Genomic DNA, 24,305 nt, shown 5'->3' with positions numbered 1-24,305 from the left:
ATAAATGCACAGCTAACCTTCCACAGAGCAGAGAGAACAGCTTAGCCTCCCACAGAGCTGATACAGAGATACAGCTAACCTCCCACAGAATGAGAGATACAGCTAACCTCCCACAGAGCTGAGAGATACAGCTAACCTCCCACAGAGCTGAGAGATACAGCTAACCTCCACAGAGCTGAGAGAACAGCTAACCTCCCACAGAGATGAGAGATAAAGCTAACCTCCACAGAGCTGAGAATACAGCTAACCTCCCACAGAGCTGAGAGATCAGCTACTCCCACAGAGCTGAGAGATCCAGCAACCTCCACAGAGCTGAGAGATCCAGCTAACCTCCCACAGAGATGAGACATCCAGCTAACTCCCACAGAGCTGAGAGATACAGCTAACCTCCCACAGAGCTGAGAGATACAGCTAACCTCCCACAGACTGAGCATCCAGCTAACCTCCCACAGAGCGAGAGATACAGCTAACTCTCCACAGAGATGAGAGATACAGCTAACTCCCACAGAGCTGAGACATCCAGCTAACCTCCACAGAGCTGAGAGATACAGCTAACCTCCCACAGAGCTGAGAGATACAGCTAACCTTCCACAGAACTGAGAGATACAGCTAACCTCCCACAGAGCTGAGAGATCCAGATAACCTCCCACAGAGCTGAGAGATACAACTAACTTCCACAGAACTGAGAGATCAGCCACCTCCCACAGAGCTGGAGATCCAGTTAACCTCCCACAGAACAGAGAGATACGCTAACCTCCACCAGAGCTGAGAGATACAGCTAACCTCCCACAGAGCTGATAGATACTGCCTAACCCATAGAGATGAGAGATACAGCTAACCTCCACAGAGCTGAGAGATACAGCTAACCTCCCACAGAGATGAGAGATATCAGCTAACCTCCCACAGAGCTGAGAGATACAGCTAACCTCCCCCCAGAGCTGAGAGATCCAGCTAACTCCCACAGAGCTGAGAGATACAGCTAACCTCCACAGAGCTGAGAGATACAGCTAACCTCCACAGAGCTGAGACATCCAGCTAACTCCCACAGAGCTGAGAGATACAGCTAACCTCCCACAGAGCTGAGACATACAGCTAACCTCCCACAGAGCTGAGAGATACAGCTAACCTCCCACAGAGCTGAGAGTACTGCTAATCTCCCACAGAGCTGAGAGATACCAACTACATCCCACAGAGCTGAGGAGACAGCTAACCTCCCACAGAGCTGAAAGACAGCTAACCTCTCACATAGCTGAGAGACACGCTAACCTCACAGAGCTGAGAGATACAGCTAACCTCCATAGAGCTGATAGATACTGCTAACCTCACAGAGCTGAGAGACATAGCTAACCTCCCACAGAGCTGGAGATACAGCAAATCTCCCACCGAGCTGAGAGATACATTACCTCTCCACAGAGCTGAGAGATACAGCTAATCTCTCACAGAGATGAGATACAGCTAACCTCCCACAGAGCTGAGAGATACAGCTAATCTCCCACATAGCTAATAGATACACTAATCTCTCACAGAGATGAGATACAGCTAACCTCACAGAGCTGAGAGATACAGCTAACTCCCACAGAGCTGAGAGATCCAGCTAATCCCCACAGAGCTGAGAGATACAGCTAACCTCCCACAGAGCTGAGAGATCCAGCTAACCTCCCACAGAGCAGAGGACATCCAGCTAACCTCCCAAGAGCTGAGAGATACAGCTAACCTCCCACAGAGCTGAACATCAGCTAACCTCCCCACGAGCTGAGAGATACAGCTAACCTCCACAGAGCTGAGAGATACAGCTAACCTCCCACAGAGCTGAGACATCACGCTACCCTCCACAGAGCTGAGAGATACAGCTAACCTCTCACAGAGATGAGAGATACAGCTAATCTCCCACAGAGCTGAGAGATACAGCTAACCTCTCACAGAGCTGAGAGATACAGCTAACCTCCCACAGAGCTGAGAGATACAGCTAACCTCCCACAGAGCTGAGAGATAAAGCTAACCTCCCACAGAAATGAGAGATACAGCTAACCTCCCACAGAGCTGAGAGATACAGCTAACCTCCCACAGAGCTGAGAGACACAGCTAACCTCCCACAGAGCTGAGAGACACAGTGAACCTCCCACAGAGCTGAGAGATACAGCTAACCTCCCACAGAGCTGAGAGACACAGCTAACCTCTCACAGAGCTGAGAGATACAGCTAACTCCACCGCATGAGAGATACAGTAACCTCCCACAGAGCTGAAGATCAGCTAACCTTCACAGAGCTGAGAGATACAGCTAATCTCTCACAGAGATGAGATACAGCTAACCTCCCACAGAGCTGAGAGATACAGCTAATCTCTCACAGAAATGAGATCAACTAACCCCACAGAGCTGAGCGATACAGCTAACCTCCACAGAGCTGAAAGATACAGCTAACCTCTCACAAGCTGAGAGACACAGTAACCTCCCACAGAGCTGAGAGATACAGCTAACCTCCCATAGAGCTGATAGATACTGCTAACCTCCCACAGAGCTGAGAGACATAGCTAACCTCCCACAGAGCTGGGAGATACAGCAAATCTCCCACCGAGCTGAGAGATACATTTAACCTCTCACAGAGCTGAGAGATACTGCTAACCTCCCACAGAGCTGAGAGATACAGCTAACCTCCCACAGAGCTGATAGATACTGCTAACCTCCCACAGAGCTGAGAGATACAGCTAACCTCCCACAGAGCTGGGAGATTCAGTTAACCTCCCACAGAGCAGAGAGATACTGCTAATCTCCCACAGAGCTGAGAGATCCAGCTAACCTCCCACAGAGCTGAGAGATACAGCTAACCTCCCACAGAGCTGAGAGATACACAGCTAACCTCTCACATAGCTGAGAGACACAGCAACTCCCACAGAGCTGAGAGATACAGCTAACCTACCATAGAGCTGATAGATACTGCTAACCTCCCACAGAGCTGAGAGACATAGCTAACCTCCCAGAGTGGGAGATACAGCAAATCTCCCACCGAGCTGAGAGATACAGCTAACCTCTCACACGAGCTGAGAGATACAGCTAACCTCTCACATAGCTGAGAGATACAGTAATTCTCACAGAGTTGAGATACAGTAACCTCCCACATAGCTAATAGATACAGCTAATCTCTACAGAGATGAGATACACTAACCTCCACAGAGCTGAGAGATACAGCTAACCTCCCACAGAGCTGAGAGATACATACTAACCTCCACAGAGCTGATAGATAATGCCAATTCCACAAGCTGAGAGATACAGCTAACCTCCCACAGAGCTGAGAGATACAGCTAACCTCTCACAGAGCTGAGAGATACAGCTAACCTCCCACATAGCAGAAATGCACAGCTAACCTCCCACAGAGCAGAGAGATACAGCTAACTCCCACAGAGCTGATGAGAGATACAGCTAACCTCCCACAGAGATGAGAGATACAGCTAACCCCCACAGAGCTGAGACATCCAGCTAACCTCCCCACGGAGATGAGAGATACAGCTAACTCCCACAGAGCTGAGAGATACAGCTAACCTCCCACAGAGATGAGAGATAAAGCTAACCTCCCACAGAGCTGAGAGATACAGCTAACCTCCCACAGAGCTGAGAGATCCAGTAATCTCCCACAGAGCTGAGAGACAGCTAACCTCCCACAGAGCTGAGAGAGAGATACAGTAACCTCCCACAGAGATGAGACATCCAGCTAACCTCCCACAGAGCTGAGAGATACAGCTAACCTCCCACAGAGCTGAGAGATACAGCTAAACTCCACAGAGCTGAGAACATCAGCTAACCTCCCACAGACTGGAGATACAGCTAATCCCCACAGAGATGAGAGTACAGCTAACCTCCACAGAGCTGAGAATCAGCTACCCCACAAGACTGAGAGATACAGCTAACCTCCCACAGAGCTGAGAGATACAGCTAACCTTCCACAGAAACTGAGAGATACAGCTACCTCCACAGAGCTGAGAGATCCAGATAACCTCCCACAGAGCTGAGAGATACAACTAACCTTCACAAGAACTGAGAGATACAGCACCTCCCACAGAGTCGGGAGATCCAGTAACCTCCACAGGAACGAGAGATACTGCTAACCTCCCACAGAGATGAGAGATACAGCTAACCTCCCACAGAGCTGAAGATACTGCTAACCTCCCAAGAGATGAGAGATACAGCTAACCTCCACAGAGCTGAGAGATACAGCTAACCTCCACAAGAGATGGAGATAAAGCTAACCTCCCACAGAGATGAGAGATACAGCTAACCTCCACAGAGCTGAGAGATACAGCTAACTCCCACAGAGCTGAGAGATACAGCTAACCTCCCACAGGATGAGAGATCAGCTAACCTCCACAGAGTGAGACATCCAGCTAACCTCCCACAGAGCTGAGAGATACAGCTAACCTCCCACAGAGCTGAGACATCCAGCTAACCTCCACAGAGCTGAGAGATACAGCCAACCTCCCACAGAGCAGAGAGATACTGCTAATCTCCACAGAGCTGAGAGATCCAACTAACCTCCCACAGAGCTGAGAGATACAGCTAACCTCCCACAGAGTGAAAGATACAGCTAACCTCTCACATAGATCGAGAGACACAGCTAACCTCCCACAGAGCTGAGAGATACAGCTAACTCCCATGAGCTGATAGATACTGCTAACCTCCACAGAGTGAGAGACATAGCTAACCTCCCACAGAGTGGGAGATACAGCAAATCTCCACCGAGCTGAGAGATACATACCTCTCACCAGAGCTGAGAGATACGCTAACCTCCCACAGAGCTGAGAGATACAGCTAACCTCCCACAGAGCTGATAGATACTGCTAACCTCCCACAGAGCTGAGAGATACAGCTAACCTCCACAGAGCGGAGATTCAGTAACCTCCCACAGAGCAGAAGATACTGCTAACTCCCACAGAGCTGAGAGATACCATAACCTCCCACAGAGCTGAGAGATACAGCTAACCTCCCCACAGAGATGAGATACACAGCTAACCTCCACATAGCTGAGAGGACACAGCTAACCTCCCACAGAGCTGAGAGATACAGCTAACCTACCATAGAGCTGATAGATACTGCTAACTCCCACAGAGCTGAGAGCATAGCTAACCTCCCACAGAGCTGGGAGATACAGCAAATCTCCACGAGCTGAGAGATACAGCTAACCTCTCACAGAGCTGAGAGATACAGCTAACCTCTACATAGCTGAGAGATACAGCTAATCTCTCACAGAGTTGAGATACAGCTAACCTCACATAGCTAATAGTACAGCTATCTCTCACAGAGATGAGATACAGCTAACTCTCACAGAGCTGAGAGATACAGTAACCTCCCACAGAGTGAGAGATCCAGCTAATCTCCACAGAGCTGAGAGATACAGCTAACCTCCCACAGAGCTGGAGCTCCAGTAACCTCCACAGAGCTGAGACATCCAGCTAACCTCCCACAGAGCTGAGAGATACAGCTACCTCCCACGAGCTGAGACATCCAGTTACTCCCACAGAGCTGAGAGATACAGCTAACCTCCACAGAGATGAGAGATACAGCTAACCTCATAGAGCTGAGACATCCAGCTAACCTCCACAGAGCTGAGAGATACCATAAACTCCCACAGAGATGAGAGATAAAGCTAACCCCACAGAGCTGAGAGATACAGCTAACTCTCACATAGCTGAGAGATACCGCTAACCTCCACAGAGGATGAGAGATACAGCTAACCTCCCACAGAGCTGAGAGATAAAGCTAACCTCCCACAGAGATGAGAGATACAGCTAACCTCCCACAGAGCTGAGAGATACAGCTAACCTCTCACATAGCTGAGAGACACAGCTAACCTCCCACAGAACTGAGAGATACAGCTAACCTCCCATAGAGCTGGGAGATCCAGTTAACCTCCCACAGAACAGAGAGATACTGCTAACCTCCCACAGAGCTGAGAGATACAGCTAACCTCCCACAGAGCTGTAGATACTGCTAACCTCCCATAGAGATGAGAGATACAGCTAACCTCCCACAGAGCTGAGAGATACAGTAACCTCCCACAGAGATGAGAGATAAAGCTAAACTCCCACAGAGATGAGAGATACAGCTAACCCTCCACAGAGCTGAGAGATCCAGCTAAATCTCCCACAGGCTGAGAGATACAGCTAACCTCCACAGAGCTGAGAGATACAGCTAACCTACCACAAGCTGAGACATCAGCATAACCTCCCACAGAGCTGAGAGATACAGCTAACCTCCCACAGGCTGAGACATCCAGCTAACCTCCCACAGAGTGAGAGATACAGCTAACCTCCACAGAGCAGAGAGATACTGCTAATCTCCCACAGAGCTGAGAGATCCAACTAACCTCCCACAGAGCTGAGCGATACAGCTAAACCTCCCACAGAGCTGAAAGATACAGCTAACCTCTCACATAGCTGAGAGACACAGCTAACCTCCCACGAGCTGAGGATACAGCTAACCTCCCATAGAGCTGATAGATACTGCTAACCTCCACAGAGCTGAGAGACTAGCTAACCTCCCACAGAGCTGGGAGATACAGCAAATCTCCCACCGAGCTGAGAGATACATTTAACCTCTCACAGAGCTGAGAGATACTGCTAACCTCCCACAGAGCTGAGAGATACAGCTAACCTCCCACAGAGCTGATAGATACTGCTAACCTCCCACAGAGCGAGAGATAGCAACCTCCACAGAGCTGGGAGATTCAGTTAACCTCCCACAGAGCAGAGAGATACTGCTAATCTCCCACAGAGCTGAGAGATCCAGCTAACCTCCCACAGAGCTGAGAGATACAGCTAACCTCCCACAGAGCTGAGAGACACAGCTAACCTCTCACATAGCTGAGAGACACAGCTAACCTCCCACAGAGCTGAGAGATACAGCTAACCTACCATAGAGCTGATAGATACTGCTAACCTCCCACAGAGCTGAGAGACATAGCTAACCTCCCACAGAGCTGGGAGATACAGCAAATCTCCCACCGAGCTGAGAGATACAGCTAACCTCTCACAGAGCTGAGAGATACAGCTAACCTCTCACATAGCTGAGAGATACAGCTAATCTCTCACAGAGTTGAGATACAGCTAACCTCCCACATAGCTAATAGATACAGCTAATCTCTCACAGAGATGAGATACAGCTAACCTCTCACAGAGCTGAGAGATACAGCTAACCTCCCACAGAGCTGAGAGATCCAGCTAATCTCCCACAGAGCTGAGAGATACAGCTAACCTCCCACAGAGCTGAGAGCTCCAGCTAACCTCCCACAGAGCTGAGACATCCAGCTAACCTCCCACAGAGCTGAGAGATACAGCTAACCTCCCACAGAGCTGAGACATCCAGCTTACCTCCCACAGAGCTGAGAGATACAGCTAACCTCCCACAGAGATGAGAGATACAGCTAACCTCCCATAGAGCTGAGACATCCAGCTAACCTCCCACAGAGCTGAGAGATACAGCTAACCTCCCACAGAGATGAGAGATACAGCTAACCTCTCACATAGCTGAGAGATACAGCTAACCTCCCACAGAGATGAGAGATACAGCTAACCTCCCACAGAGCTGAGAGATAAAGCTAACCTCCCACAGAGATGAGAGATACAGCTAACCTCCCACAGAGCTGAGAGATACAGCTAACCTCTCACATAGCTGAGAGACACAGCTAACCTCCCACAGAGCTGAGAGATACAGCTAACCTCCCATAGAGCTGATAGATACTGCTAACCTCCCACAGAGCTGAGAGACACAATTAACCTCCCACAGAGCTGGGAGATACAGCAAATCTCCCACCGAGCTGAGAGATACAGCTAACCTCTCACAGAGCTGAGAGATACAGCTAACCTCTCACATAGCTGAGAGATACAGCTAATCTCTCACAGAGTTGAGATACAGCTAACCTCCCACATAGCTAATAGATACAGCTAATCTCTCACAGAGATGAGATACAGCTAACCTCTCACAGAGCTGAGAGATACAGCTAACCTCCCACAGAGCTGAGAGATCCAGCTAACCTCCCACAGAGCTGAGACATCCAGCTAACCTCCCACAGAGCTGAGACATCCAGCTAACCTCCCACAGAGCTGAGACATCCAGCTAACCTCCCACAGAGCTGAGAGATACAGCTAACCTCCCACAGAGCTGAGAGATACAGCTAACCTCCCACAGAGATGAGAGATACAGCTAACCTCCCACAGAGCTGAGAGATACAGCTAACCTCTCACATAGCTGAGAGATACAGCTAACCTCCCACAGAGATGAGAGATACAGCTAACCTCCCACAGAGCTGAGAGATAAAGCTAACCTCCCACAGAGATGAGAGATACAGCTAACCTCCCACAGAGATGAGAGATAAAGCTAACCTCCCACAGAGATGAGAGATACAGCTAACCTCCCACAGAGCTGAGAGATAAAGCTAACCTCCCACAGAGATGAGAGATACAGCTAACCTCCCACAGAGCTGAGAGATAAAGCTAACCTCCCACAGAGATGAGAGATAAAGCTAACCTCCCACAGAGATGAGAGATACAGCTAACCTCCCACAGAGATGAGAGATAAAGCTAACCTCTCACAGAGATGAGAGATACGGCTAACCTCCCACAGAGCTGAGAGATACATCTAACCTCCCACAGAGCTGATAGATAATGCCAATTTCCCACATAGCTGAGAGATACAGCTAATCTCCCACAGAGCTGAGAGATATAGCTAACCTCTCACAGAGCTGAGAGATACGCTTAACCTCCCACATAGCAGAAATGCACAGCTAACCTTCCACAGAGCAGAGAGATACAGCTAGCCTCCCACAGAGCTGATACAGAGATACAGCTAACCTCCCACAGAGATGAGAGATACAGCTAACCTCCCACAGAGCTGAGAGATACAGCTAACCTCCCACAGAGCTGAGAGATACAGCTAACCTCCCACAGAGCTGAGAGATACAGCTAACCTCCCACAGAGATGAGAGATAAAGCTAACCTCCCACAGAGCTGAGAGATACAGCTAACCTCCCACAGAGCTGAGAGATCCAGCTAATCTCCCACAGAGCTGAGAGATACAGCTAACCTCCCACAGAGCTGAGAGATCCAGCTAACCTCCCACAGAGCTGAGACATCCAGCTAACCTCCCACAGAGCTGAGAGATACAGCTAACCTCCCACAGAGCTGAGAGATACAGCTAACCTCCCACAGAGCTGAGACATCCAGCTAACCTCCCACAGAGCTGAGAGATACAGCTAACCTCCCACAGAGATGAGAGATACAGCTAACCTCCCACAGAGCTGAGACATCCAGCTAACCTCCCACAGAGCTGAGAGATACAGCTAACCTCCCACAGAGCTGAGAGATACAGCTAACCTTCCACAGAACTGAGAGATACAGCTAACCTCCCACAGAGCTGAGAGATCCAGATAACCTCCCACAGAGCTGAGAGATACAACTAACCTTCCACAGAGCTGAGAGATACAGCCAGCCTCCCACAGAGCTGGGAGATCCAGTTAACCTCCCACAGAACAGAGAGATACTGCTAACCTCCCACAGAGCTGAGAGATACAGCTAACCTCCCACAGAGCTGATAGATACTGCTAACCTCCCATAGAGATGAGAGATACAGCTAACCTCCCACAGAGCTGAGAGATACAGCTAACCTCCCACAGAGATGAGAGATACAGCTAACCTCCCACAGAGCTGAGAGATACAGCTAACCTCCCACAGAGCTGAGAGATCCAGCTAATCTCCCACAGAGCTGAGAGATACAGCTAACCTCCCACAGAGCTGAGAGATCCAGCTAACCTACCACAGAGCTGAGACATCCAGCTAACCTCCCACAGAGCTGAGAGATACAGCTAACCTCCCACAGAGCTGAGACATCCAGCTAACCTCCCACAGAGCTGAGAGATACAGCTAACCTCCCACAGAGCAGAGAGATACTGCTAATCTCCCACAGAGCTGAGAGATCCAACTAACCTCCCACAGAGCTGAGCGATACAGCTAACCTCCCACAGAGCTGAGAGATACAGCTAACCTCTCACATAGCTGAGAGACACAGCTAACCTCCCACAGAGCTGAGAGATACAGCTAACCTCCCATAGAGCTGATAGATACTGCTAACCTCCCACAGAGCTGAGAGACATAGCTAACCTCCCACAGAGCTGGGAGATACAGCAAATCTCCCACCGAGCTGAGAGATACAGCTAACCTCTCACAGAGCTGAGAGATACAGCTAACCTCTCACAGAGCTGAGAGATACAGCTAATCTCTCACAGAGTTGAGATACAGCTAACCTCCCACATAGCTAATAGATACAGCTAATCTCTCACAGAGATGAGATACAGCTAACCTCTCACAGAGCTGAGAGATACAGCTAACCTCCCACAGAGCTGAGAGATCCAGCTAATCACCCACAGAGCTGAGAGATACAGCTAACCTCCCACAGAGCTGAGAGCTCCAGCTAACCTCCCACAGAGCTGAGACATCCAGCTAACCTCCCACAGAGCTGAGAGATACAGCTAACCTCCCACAGAGCTGAGACATCCAGCTAACCTCCCACAGAGCTGAGAGATACAGCTAACCTCCCACAGAGATGAGAGATACAGCTAACCTCCCACAGAGCTGAGACATCCAGCTAACCTCCCACAGAGCTGAGAGATACAGCTAACCTCCCACAGAGATGAGAGATACAGCTAACCTCCCACAGAGCTGAGAGATACAGCTAACCTCTCACATAGCTGAGAGATACAGCTAACCTCCCACAGAGCTGAGAGATACAGCTAACCTCCCACAGAGCTGAGAGATAAAGCTAACCTCCCACAGAAATGAGAGATACAGCTAACCTCCCACAGAGCTGAGAGATACAGCTAACCTCTCACATAGCTGAGAGACACAGCTAACCTCCCACAGAGCTGAGAGATACAGGTAACCTCCCATAGAGCTGATAGATACTGCTAACCTCCCACAGAGCTGAGAGACACAGCTAACCTCCAACAGAGCTGGGAGATACAGCAAATCTCCCACCGAGCTGAGAGATACAGCTAACCTCTCACAGAGCTGAGAGATACAGCTAACCTCTCACATAGCTGAGAGATACAGCTAATCTCTCACAGAGTTGAGATACAGCTAACCTCCCACATAGCTAATAGATACAGCTAATCTCTCACAGAGATGAGATACAGCTAACCTCCCACAGAGCTGAGAGATACAGCTAATCTCCCACAGAGCTGAGAGATATAGCTAACCTCTCACAGAGCTGAGAGATACAGCTAATATCTCACAGAGATGAGAGATACAGCTAATCTCTCACAGAGCTGAGAGATACAGCCAATATCTCACAGAGATGAGAGATACAGCTAATATCTCACAGAGATGAGAGATACAGCTAACCTCCCACAGAGTTGATACAGAGAAGGTGGAGATGTTAAACTATCTGAACTCTGAGACAGACCATTTTTAATATGTGTAGGTGTAACAGACTGAGATCATTCTGGACAACCTCAGCCAGATGACCCCTAGTATCAGATCTTTTCACTGGTCTGCTGTTCAGTATGTTTTCAAGCCGACGGTCATGTGTGTTGGCCAGCAGAGGATCACTTGTTTAAGTCATGGTACCGGCAGGGAGTGGAGGAAGCATTGCTGTTTGTGGCACAGTGGAGCAGGTTTCATAGGCCTAGCTCTTTAATGGAACTGGGGGGCGGGAAAGCGAGAGAGAGAGATAGAGCGGGAGAGAAAGAGAGGGGGTGGAGAGAGAGGGGAAGGGAGAGAAATCTGAAATGGAAATATTCTGTCTGTATTGTGTAAAGTCCTTGGTATATTCTCTTTGTCAGTTCTCTGCCAGAGGCTTTAACTGAACCTCAGATCCATAGGGACCTCTCCTTTCTTCTCTTCTGTTCTCTACTATCCAGGCTTTACAGTGGATGTCCTCCACTCTGCACCAGAGTAACTTAGCTGTCCTCAGCTCTGCACCAGAGTAACTTAGCTGTCCTCAGCTCTGCACCAGAGTAAATTAGCTGTCCTCAGCTCTGCACCAGAGGAACTTTGATGCATGCATGTTTGTAGGCCTATAGATGGTGTTCCTGACTTCAAATCAAATCAAATCAAATGTATTTATGAAGCCCTTCTTACATCAGCTGATATCTCAAAGTGCTGTAAAGAAACCCAGCCTAAAACCCCAAACAGCAAGCAATGCAGGTGTAGAAGCACGGTGGCTAGGAAAAACTCCCTAGAAAGGCCAGAACCTTGGAATAAACCTAGAGAGGAACCAGGCTATGAGGGGTGGCCAGTCCTCTATGAGGGGTGGCCACTTCAGACATTGGTCTTAATCAGTTGCATCTAGAAGTTGAAATGTTAAATCTTGTAGAGCTGGGAAATATCAATACAATTACAGTTGAAGTCAGAAGTTTACATACAACTTAGCCAAATACATTTAATCTCCGTTTTTCACGATTCCTGACATTTAATCCTAGAAAAATTCCCTGTTTTAGGTCAGTTAGGATCACCACTTTATTTTAAGAATGTGAAATGTCAGAATAATAGTCGAGAGAATGTTTTATTTCAGCTTTTATTTCTTTCATCACATTCCCAGTGGGTCAGAAGTTTACATACACTCAATTAGTATTGGGTAGCATTGCCTTTAAATTGTTTAACTTGGGTGAAACGTTTCGGATAGCCTTCCACAAGCTTCCCACGATCAGTTGGGTGAATTCTGGACCATTCCTCCTGACAGAGCTGGTGTAACTGAGTCAGGTTTGTAGGCCTCCTTGCTCGCACACGCTTTTCAGTTCTGCCCACAAATGTTCTGTAGAATTGAGGTCAGGGCTTTGTGATGGCCACTCCAATACCTTGACTTTGTTGTCCTTAAGCCATTTTGCCACAACTTTGGAAGTATGCTTGGGGTCATTGTCCATTTGGAAGACCCATTTGTGACCAAGCTTTAACTTCCTGACTGATGTCTTGAGATGTTGCTTCAATATATTGACATCATTTTCCTTCCTCATGAAGCCATCTATTTTGTGAAGTGCACCAGTCCCTCCTGCAGCAAAGCACCCCCACAACATGATGCTGCCACCCCCGTGCTTCACGGTTGGGATGGTGTTCTTCGGCTTGCAAGCCTCCCCCTTTTTCCTCCAAACATAATGATGGTGATTATGGCCAAACAGTTCTATTTTTGTTTCATCAGAAAAAAGTACGATCTTCGTCCCCATGTGCAGTTGCAAACCGTAGTCGGGCTTTTTAATGGTGTTTTTATAGCAGTGGCTTCTTCCTTGCTGAGAGAGCTTTCAGGTTATGTCGATATAGGACTCGTTTTACTGTGGACAGATACTTTTGTACCTGTTTCCTCCAGCATCTTCACAAGGTCTTTTGCTGTTGTTCTGGGTTTGATTTGCACTTTTCGCACCAAAGTACGTTCATCTATAGGAGACAGGAACGCGTCTCCTTCCTGAGCGGTATGACGGCTGCGTGTTCCCATGGTGTTTATACTTGCGTACTATTGTTTGTACAGATGAATGTGCTACCTTCAGGCATTTGGAAATTCTTCCCAAGGATGAACCAGACTTGTGGAGGTCTACAATTATTTTTCTGAGGTCTTGGCTGATTTCTTTTGATTTTCCCATGATGTCAAGCAAAGAGGCACTGGGTTTGAAGGTAGGCCTTGAAATACATGCACAGGTACACCTCCAATTGACTCAAATTATGTCAATTAGCCTATCAAAAGCTTCTAAAGCCATGGAATTTTTCAAGCTGTTTAAAGGCACAGTCAACTTAGTGTATGTAAACTTCTGACCCACTGGAATTGTGATACAGTGAATTATAAATTAAATAATCTGTCTGTAAACAATTGTTGGAAAAATTACTTGTGTCATGCACAAAGTAGATGTCCTAACCGACTTGCCAAAAATATAGTTTGTTAACAAGAAATTTGTGGAGTGGTTGAAAAATGAGTTTTCATGACTCCAACCAATGTAAACTTCTGACTTCAACTGTACATATTGCTATAAGTTGTCTGAATTGATGCAATACCAATAAATAGAACGATAAGTTTATAACATAAATGTTTATTTTTATTTTACCTTTATTTAACTAGGCAAGTCAGTTAAAAACAAATTATTATCTTCAATGACGGTCTAGGGACGTCGTAATTGCCTTGTTCAGGGGTAGAAGGACAGAATTTTACCTTGTCAGCTCGGGGATTCGATCTTGCAAACTTTCGGTTACTAGTCCAACGCTCTAACCACTAGACTACCTGTAAACCACAGGTTTAAAATTATCCTTTAAACTGTTAAATAAGTACTACTAGTTTGATGGTTGATGCCATTAATTGCCCCATTAACTATCACCCATATTAGCAAATGTATTTTATTTTAAACTTTAAATGTTTCTAGTATAGGCTACGTATCGTAATGAACAATATCAGAAAAAGGCCTGCGATAAGTTATCGGTATGGTTGTTGTCGATAATTTTCGTTTCATCTTGTATGTCTTCTAAACAGTTTAATGTCAATATTGTGTCTACTAAATGTAGGCATGCTAAATATTCTGTGCCAAAAATGTCAACCTCTTGAATAGAACACAAACATGAAGGGAATAAAACATTTCAGGACAGAGAATATGCATACTGTTGTGGGAGTTTGCTGGTGAAGTTCAACACATCTATCATGTGTTTAGAGACAACTCCCACGAAGGTCACAGACATTTTTCAGAGTTAGCAACACTTCGACATTCTAGAGCAGGAAGAATGGATGGAACTTGGAGGTGTCTGCTGAGTTGAAGGATGACTCAGAGAGAAGAGGAGGGTGGAACATTAAGTCTGAACTATGTCCCAAACGGCACTATTAAGGGAATAGGATGCCATTTGGGACACACCCTCTGAATGTATAAGGTTTTGTAACACCAGGGTGTAAACCAGAGAAGAGTGTCAATCTGGGAATGTGGAATAAAACCGAGGGGCTTTGTCGCCATCTGGTGTTGAAGAATGGTTATGTAATCAAAACAAACTACAAAATACAGATGTACATGTATTTTAGTGCAGCAATTTCTTACTTCCATCAAAGACTGTGCTAATAAATATGCCACAGTAGCCTAAATTTATCTTTTAAAAGGGACTGAATACATACAGTACATGTAGCCACTTGGGATCTAATGCTTAGAGCTGTGTTCTAGGTCCTACTGTCTCATGACCTGGTGCTTGGAGCTGTGTTCTAGGTCTACCGTGTCATGACCTGGTGCTTACAGCTGTGTTCTAGGTCTACTGTGTCATGACCTGGTGCTTACAGCTGTGTTCTAGACCCTACGGTATCATGACCTGGTGCTTAGAGCTGTGTTCTAGGTCTACCGTGTCATGACCTGGTGCTTAGAGCTGTGTTCTAGACCCTACGGTATCATGACCTGGTGCTTAGAGCTGTGTTCTAGGTCTACCGTGTCATGACCTGGTGCTTAGAGCTGTGTTCTAGGTCTACTGTGTCATGACCTGGTGCTTAGAGCTGTGTTCTAGGTCTACCGTGTCATGACCTGGTGCTTAGAGCTGTGTTCTAGGTCTACTGTGTCATGACCTGGTGCTTACAGCTGTGTTCTAGACCCTACGGTATCATGACCTGATGCTTAGAGCTGTGTTCTAGGCCTACTATGACATAACCTGATGCTTAGAGCTGTGTTCTAGGCCTACTGTGACATAACCTGATGCTTAGAGCTGTGTTCTAGGCCTACTATGACATAACCTGATGCTTAGAGCTGTGTTCTAGGCCTACTATGACATAACCTGATGCTTAGAGCTGTGTTCTAGACCTACTGTGACATAACCTGATGCTTAGAGCTGTGTTCTAGACCTTACTGTATCATGAAAAGTTTCCATTTCACGTTCATCATTTGATTACCACAGCTTTACATGATCTAAGCGCTGTTCCATTTGGTTAGTTAATAATAAGTCACATTACAATGTATCCTGCAGGCTTCAGCCACACCTACAGGTTCACCCACTTTGAACCCACAAGCTCACAATCTGCAGAAGCAGAGAACACCTCACAGGAAATAGCACAATATCCCTATTTAACAATAACAATTTTATTTAGCATAGTTTAAAATCATTTCATTGTTCATTTATACAAATAGACTTTTGATATACAATGATCAAAAATATAAAACACACCATGTAAAGTGTTGGTCCCATGTTTCATGAGCTGAAATAAAAGATCCCAAAAAGCATATTTCTCTCAAATGTTGTGCACAAATGTGTTTACATCCCTGTTAGTGAGCGTTTCTCATATCCACCTGACAGGTGTTGCCTATCAAGAAGCTGATTAAACAGCATGATCATTACAAAGGTGCACCTGGTGCTGGGGACAATAAAAGGCTACTCTAAAATGTGCAGTTTTGTCACACAACACAACTCCACAGATGTCTCATGTTTTAAAGGAAGTTTCAATTGCCATGGTGACTGCAGGAATGTCCACCAGAGCTGTTGCCATAGAATTAAATGTTACATTTCTCTACCATAAGCCGCTTCCAACGTCATTTTAGAGAATTTTGCATTACGTCCAACCAGCCTCACAACCGCAGACCACGTGTATGCCGTTGTGTCGGCCAACGATTTGCTGATGTCAACGTTCTGAACAGAGTGCCCCATGGTGGCGGTGGGGTTATGGTATGGGCAGGCATAAGCTAAGGACAACAAACACAATTTCCTTTTATTGAATTTGAATGCATAGAGATACCGTGACAAGATTTGTAATATTTTTTTAATGGTATCTTTGACCAACAGATGCATATCTGTATTCCCAGTTTTGTAAAATCCATAGATTAGGGCCTAATTTATTTAAATTGACCGATTTCCTTATATGAATTGTACCTCAGTGTAATCCAAACAATTGTTGCATTATTCGTTTATATTTTTGTTCAGAATATATGAAATTACAAAAATTCTACAAACAAATCAAGTTCCCAGTGTATTATAGAGTACCCCACACATACACACTAGCCTACACCATTGTTTCCTAAACTCGGTCCCAGGGACCCCAAGAGGTACACATTTGGGTTTTTGCCCTAGCACTACACAGCTCATTCAAAAATCATCAAGCTTTGATTAGCTGCGTAGTGCTAGGGCAAAAACCCAAACCCCTTGGGGGCCGCAGGAGTTGTGAAAACACTGGCCTACACACACAGAGCTAGCTGTAAGACCGCAGATGAAACAGCCACAGGTGTGTGGTCTGTTTAGACAGAGTAAATATCAGGACACGGTAGCACAACAAGCAACCCATAGCATTTACACTGACAAGACATGCTTTCATTCTCTTAAACACTAAACACAGTCTCAGCGATATGTTCAACCAACATCTGTTTCCACGAAGCACTGAAGGACCTCCACATGACAGAGTAAAAAGTGAACTCCCTCTAGAACTTGAGGTGGAGTGACATGTTTCTTCCACACAGATTTTTTTTCTCACAAACAATAATTTGCATCTCTCTCCCTACCTAGGAGAGAACTCCCATGATTGGTTACTGTTAAGTTAATATTCAAACTACCAGCTGAACACCTGAATATATAGATTTTTTAAAAGATTATTTAAAATAGGAATAAGTTTTAATTGCTCTCTTGGTTTTATTCTTTAATACTCTGAGTGAGTCACAAATGGTACCCTATTACTTACTTGATGCACTAAAAAGGCAGTAGGGTGCCATTTGTGATGCAAACGTAAATAGGTCTGACCCTGTACATTTTCAGCACGATACCCTATCAATGTCCAGACTATACTGCCCACGTTTCATTTAATTAATAAAATGCAAAAAATTTAATCTGCCAAAATAAATGTGCAATCTTAGCCCTATTTCCTGTTGTAGTTATTGTCAGTTATCACAGCCAGTAATCAAACCCCAGCCTCCATTTACCAGCATTATATAGGTTGTAGCATCCTAGAGGCAAACGCTAAGGGCTGTGAACACAAGTTCACACCACAACACCCACACCACTTCTCTGATGTCACTTATAGGGCTACATCCGTCTTAGAGTAGACAGAGGGGAGAAACATTGTGTAATGTCAAAAAGTGGTTTCATGGAACTTTGATAAAGAAGCTTTGGTTTCATTTAAAGCTTTGGTTCTTCTGAGAGGATGTGACATGGAGTCTAATCAACTCTAGTATCTCTCTCTCTCACACACACACACACAGCTACTCAACAGTTTTGGCATCTAAAGCAAATAATCAATAAGGTAGATACAATAAACGTCAGATATCTTACAATAAGGCACATTAAAATGTAATTGGCATAAATAACTAGAACCAACAATCTGATATGTCCGTCATTCCACCATTCCTGTCAGCATTAAATCATACAAACTCACAACATTCATCCAACCAATCCATTAATTGATTTTAAAATGTCTGCACACAACCCTATTGCTTTGGCCCTTGCATCATACTTGGATTAGGCTACTATCCATTTGAAGGGACATTAAGAAGGTAAACTGGACGCCGAGCTAAAGCAGAGAGCTGCACAGAACAAGATGCCCAAAACGTATAGGCTATTTCCAGGTGCGTTTGCAACAGTCCTTGACGGATAGCCTGAATAACCGACTGGAGAGGCTGTGATTGAGGTCATGATTAACCTCTTACTAAGACAGAGCTCATCTCTCCAGCTCTATCAGGTCACTGGTATGTTGAGGATCGGCCATCATGGCATATTAAGAAACATCTTAAGGCAAGGGATCATACGAAACAAAATAGACCGATTACTTACGCAGAAGCATCTTTCGAACATTGCAACAACAACAAAAAATCAAGTTATAACACTAACACAGGTTTGAGCGGACTGGGAGGAATGAGTCAAGTGACAACACTAACAGGTTGGAGCGGACAGGGAGGAGTGAGGCTATCTGCACCCTGTTGGTATAGTCACCTTGGTGATGATAGAATTAGAAGTGGATTAAACTCTGAGGACAAGGAATAGAGCCAGGGTACTCCGCTCTGACACTACAAAGGTCCGAACAACTGGTTTTCTGTTCTACCTTGTAATTAATTGCACACACCAGGTGTCCCAGGTCTAAATCAGTCCCTGATTAGAGGGGAATCATCCACCTGGTGTCCCAGGTCTAAATCAGTCCCTGATTAGAGGGGAATTAGGGAAAAAAGCAGTGGAACTGACTGAGTTCCAGATTTGATTTTGAGGGGCTGGAAGAAGGAGAGAAGTGAGCTGAATCAAGAGTCTTTAAAGGCAAAGGGGCCTGGGGGCCGAGATGCAGAGGGGGCCGAGCGGCAGAGGGGGCCCGAGAGGCAGAGGGGGCCCGAGAGGCCTGGGGGCTGAGTCTCTCCTCCAACAAACTCAACCTTGCGCCGTCATTGTCTCTCCCTCCTTCTCCCCATCTGTGTCCCTCCATTACAACAGTACACACTTCTTTGCATTCTTTTTGGTAACGGGATACAACACGGCCCGTACTGCCTCGGTGAACACTTCCCTGACCCCTTCCTGCGTCAGAGCGGAACACTCCATGTACTTCATCGCTCCTATCTGCTTAGCGATGCTGTTCCCCTGTTGCTTTGTGATGGGAGCTAAACCCTGCTCCTTCAGCTTCTTCACCGTCTCCCCATCATTCCTCAGGTCACTCTTGGTCCCCACTAGGAGGATGGGCACGCTGGGGCAGTGGTGAGACACCTCCGAGTGCCACTTGTGGCGGACGTTGGCGTGGGATGAAGGACTCCCGATGGAGAAACAGATAACGAAGACGTTGGATTGGGGGTATGAGAGAGTACGGAGGCGGTCGTACTCCTCTTGTCCGGCTGTGTCCCACAGGTTGAGGCTGATGATGCGGCCGTCAACCGTCATCTGCGACAAACACACAAGTGTGTAAATATTTGTGTAAAACATACGTGTAATATACACACACACACACACACACACACACACCTGGGCGCTGTAGTTGTCAAACACGGTGGGGATGTACTCCTCGGGGAAAGCGTTGGTGGTGTAGGAGATGAGGAGGCATGTTTTACCCACGGCACCGTCCCCCACCACTACACACTTTACGTTCTGCATTCTGTCCTGCTGCCTTCCTAACACCGACCTACCACACGGGCTGCAGTCGCTGGGCAGAAAGGGGATGGGGAGAGAGGCGGCAGAGAGGAATGGAGAGGTTGGGGAGAGAGAAAGTGAGGAGAGCAGGAAAGAGGGAGAGAGAATAGAAGGAGAGGCGGAGTAAATGTCTGATTGATTGTTACTGCTGAACAGTTTAAGTTCTCTAACCTTTGTCTCAAAATCAAAGTCCACAGGCTGGAGACTGCCGGCGAAACACAAATCAGCAGCAGCGCACTGACTGAAGTTTGTTTTGATTACTTATCAAATTTTTGCTCAAGTCTTCTTAATTAGCAAAGTACCAGTTAAGTACAAGGATTTACCTATGATAAAGTGTAACTCCTGAGTGAATTAGACAACAATAAAATTGCTATCCTAGGTAGTCAACTTTTGGGCGTACCCATAAGTTACTAGCCAGCCAGCTAGATGGAAAGCTAAGGAACTAGCATGTTAAATTACTCAAAGTTTCTACTTCCTACACACAATTTAAGTAACTATCAGCCACAATTAGCACAGTGTTAGTATACATACAAGTATAACAATGGCTTGCAAGAATTATCTATTTTCAAAAAAGTAGTTTATCTTACCACCTCTCGACTAGAGCGAAACTTTTTAGCCGTGTACAGTCAATCACAACTGCATCCGGGGAACTTCTTTAAACGCCCACCACGTACTATGTTGATTAAGGCATCATGGTAGTTGTCGTTTTTCTTCTTCTTACTTAGAGCTGATAAGAGGTCATTCGGACGCTAGATGGCACTATAAACCATAACGCTTTATAGATAATGATTTTCCCCAGAAAATAACCTAGCTCGTTACCTTAAACATGTCTTACACTAAACATGCACATTCAAATTGTGGTATATATTTGATTGTTTTATAAAACCGGTATGTATAGATCTCAAATCAACAACTAAAGCAACAGTAGTCAGACCATGCCAAAATGTAAGCCTACAGTCAACAGAAGTCATTGGGCAGCCAAGCATGGCTCATCACAAAATGATACTAAACAAAAATATAAACACAACATTTAACCATTTAAAAGATTTGACTGAGTTTACAGTTCATATAAGGAAATCAGTCAACTGAAATAAATTCATTAGGCCCGAATCTATGGATTTCACATGACTTAACACAGATAGGAATCTGTTGATCACAGATACCTTAAAAAAAGAAGGTAGGGGCGTGGATCAGAAAACCAGTCAGTATCTGGTGTGACCACCATTTTCCTCATGCAGCGTGACACATCTCCTTTGCACAGAGTTGATCAGGCTGTTGATTGTGGCCTGTGGAATGTTGTCCCACTCCTCTTCAATGGCTGTGCGAAGTTGCTGGATTTTGGCGGGAACTGGAACACGCTGTCGTAGCCGTCTATCCAGAGCATCCCAAACTGGCTCAATGGGTGACATGTCTGGTGAGTATGCAAGCCATGGAAGAACTGGGACATTTTCAGTTTCCAGGAATTGTGTACAGATCCTTGTGACATGGGGCCGTGCATTATCATGCTGAAACATGAGGTGATGGTGGTGGATGACCGGCATGACAATGGGCCTCAGGATCTCGTCACGGTATCTCTGTGCATTCAAATTGCCATCCATAAAATGCAATTGTGTTCGTTGTCCGTAGCTTATGCCTGCCCATACCATAACCCCACCGCCACCATGGGGCACTCTGTTCACAATGTTGACATCAGCAAACCGCTCACCCACACAACGTCATACACGTGGTCTGCAGTTGTGAGGCCGGTTGGACGTACTGCCAAATTTTCTAAAACAATGTTGGAGGCTTATGGTAGGGAAATTAACATTAAATTATCTGGCAACAGCTCTGTTGAACATTCCTGCAATCAGCACCAATTGCACACTCCCTCAAAACTTGAGATATCTGTGGCATTGTGTATTAGAGAGGCCTTTTATTGTCCCCAGCACAAGGTGCACCTGTGTGATGATCATGCTGTTTAATCAGCTTCTTGATATGCCACACCTGTCAGGTGGATGGATTATATTGGCAAAGAAGAAATGCTCAATAACAGGGATGTCAACACATTTTTGCACAAAAGTTAAGAGAAATAAGCTTTTTGTGTGTATGGAAAATGTCTGGGATATTTTATTTCAGCTCATGAAACCAACACTTTACATGTTGCGTTTATATTTGATAATTTAAAATCCAGTATTGGAGGGGTGCTGCACCCTTACCGACTACTCTTTTAAGCTCTTTCAGTGTTTTAACTTCCATTCATGATGTATTTCTCAATGATATGTATGCTGCTCTCTTCACCAGGGCTCGCTTGAAAAAGAGATGGACATCTCAGTGTGACTTCTCTGGTTAAATACATAAATCATTTGGTTGGATGTAGGACAGGCCTCTCTGTTTTCCAAAAATGTGACCCTTGACCGATCGCTAAAACGATCAGTTCTCTGACACCATTCCAAACAGCACAGATTACACAGTGTTACTAATTACCATGTCTCAGCGGCTTTGCCCGATTTCTTCTGGAGAGAACAGACACTGACTAACATGCCTTCACTGGTTACTTTTAACTTAAGGGGAGGGTACATTGGCCAGTTCTGTTCATAAACTTTGTAGAGCAACATCTGCATTTAAGTCCATGTATGTTTGTTGATAGTGACAGAGCGGTTGTAAGTGAGTAACTCTTCATCACAAGCAGACAAGGAATAGGAAGGGAAGCCATTTTAGAATACTTTACACTATTTCAGTCGGACCTACTCTGGCAGAGCGGGGCAGACTGGGACCCGAAATCGGTCCTGGCATTTCTAACACACTGGCCCGTTTCTTTCTTTGAGGCCACCACACCGGCCCATTTTATTCTTCAAAGCTTCCACACCCAAGTATTAGCCAGATAATTATTGTTTTGCACATTAAAAAATACATTATTAAACAAACCCACTGGGCTGAAAATGGACCAGCCCATCTAGCATTTGCCCCGAAATGCCAGATGGCCAGTCCAACCCCGCTGGCAGACTCATCAATGAAGTCACATCTCCCGTCTATACACTGATCAAGGTAAAGCAATGGATGCATCCCAAATGGCACCTGTTTCCCTATATAGCACACTGCCCTGGTCAAAAGTAGTGCACTATAAAGGGAATACAGTAGGGTGTAATTTTGGACACAGAGAGTGGTTAAGAGGTCAGTGCTGACCAACCACCAGACAACCAGGGGAGACAAAGAGGCGCCAGTTTGTTGCTCTGCCCTCCAGGGGGTTCTGGCATCAGCTGCGTCACTGTGGCCTGTAAACAGAGCTCTCCCACTGGACTCTTACACCCACACCCTTCTCACCCCTATTCTCCAAGGAGATTCCCTAGGACGCCTGCAGCGTCACCATGGCAATGGTTACAGGCCTGAGGAGGACTGTGTCAAGACATGGAGAGGAGGAGAGAAGCTGAGGGGCAGTGGAGAGAGGGAGGGAAAAGGAGATGGAAAAGAGGACAATGGTGTGTTAGTAGAGCAGGACAGCTTTGTCTCTGAAGGAGGAAGTCTTGTCACGCTGATAACGAGCCAGCAGCTTGGTTAGTACAGCAGGACAGCTTTGTCTCTGGAGGAGGAAGTCTTGTCACGCTGATAACGAGCCAGAAGCTTGGTTAGTACAGCAGGACAGCTTTGTCTCTGGAGGAGGAAGTAGTCTCATGATGCTGATAACGAGCCAGCAGCTTGGTTAGTACAGCAGGACAGCTTTGTCTCTGGAGGAGGAAGTAGTCTCATGATGCTGATAACGAGCCAGCAGCTTGGTTAGTACAGCAGGACAGCTTTCTCTCTGGAGGAGGAAGTAGTCTCATGATGCTGATAACGAGCCAGCAGCTTGGTTTGTACAGCAGGACAGCTTTCTCTCTGGAGGAGGAAGTAGTCTCATGATGCTGATAACGAGCCAGCAGCTTGGTTAGTACAGCAGGACAGCTTTGTCTCTGGAGGAGGAAGTAGTCTCATGATGCTGATAACGAGCCAGCAGCTTGGTTTGTACAGCAGGACAGCTTTCTCTCTGGAGGAGGAAGTAGTCTCATGATGCTGATAACGAGCCAGCAGCTTGGTTAGTACAGCAGGACAGCTTTCTCTCTGGAGGAGGAAGTAGTCTCATGATGCTGATAACGAGCCAGCAGCTTGGTTTGTACAGCAGGACAGCTTTGTCTCTGGAGGAGGAAGTAGTCTCATGATGCTGATAACGAGCCAGCAGCTTGGTTAGTACAGCAGGACAGCTTTCTCTCTGGAGGAGGAAGTAGTCTCATGATGCTGATAATGAGCCA

At 46.2% G+C, this 24,305-nt stretch overlaps 2 protein-coding genes across 5 annotated transcripts in view; both read right to left on the bottom strand.

Moving 5' to 3' along the window:
• Positions 1-24,305, bottom strand: part of LOC120047900 (BTB/POZ domain-containing protein KCTD16-like) — a 908,275-nt gene that overhangs the window by 288,992 nt on the left and 594,978 nt on the right. The gene's annotated exons all lie outside the window — the stretch shown is intronic.
• LOC120047909 (rho-related GTP-binding protein RhoG-like) lies at positions 16,736-20,700 on the bottom strand. Of its 4 annotated transcripts, none has more exons than XM_038993502.1 (3): positions 20,634-20,700; positions 19,882-20,059; positions 16,736-19,800 (listed from the first exon to the last, which is right to left on the bottom strand). In XM_038993502.1, the coding sequence occupies exons 2-3, from the start codon at positions 20,008-20,010 to the stop codon at positions 19,354-19,356; spliced, it is 576 nt and encodes a 191-aa protein (XP_038849430.1). In that variant the 5' UTR covers positions 20,011-20,059; positions 20,634-20,700; the 3' UTR covers positions 16,736-19,353. The 4 variants fall into 4 exon arrangements, with proteins under 4 accessions (XP_038849430.1, XP_038849431.1, XP_038849432.1 ...); XM_038993503.1 differs by having other exon boundaries at positions 19,882-20,050; positions 20,634-20,697; XM_038993504.1 differs by having other exon boundaries at positions 20,637-20,656.

This window comes from Salvelinus namaycush, chromosome 5 (genome assembly GCF_016432855.1).
Source record: "Salvelinus namaycush isolate Seneca chromosome 5, SaNama_1.0, whole genome shotgun sequence".
In the NCBI taxonomy this organism is placed as follows: Eukaryota; Metazoa; Chordata; class Actinopteri; order Salmoniformes; family Salmonidae; genus Salvelinus; species Salvelinus namaycush.
The sequence above is the reverse complement of the archived record's forward strand: the minus strand, read 5'-3'. Positions and strand labels throughout refer to the sequence as shown.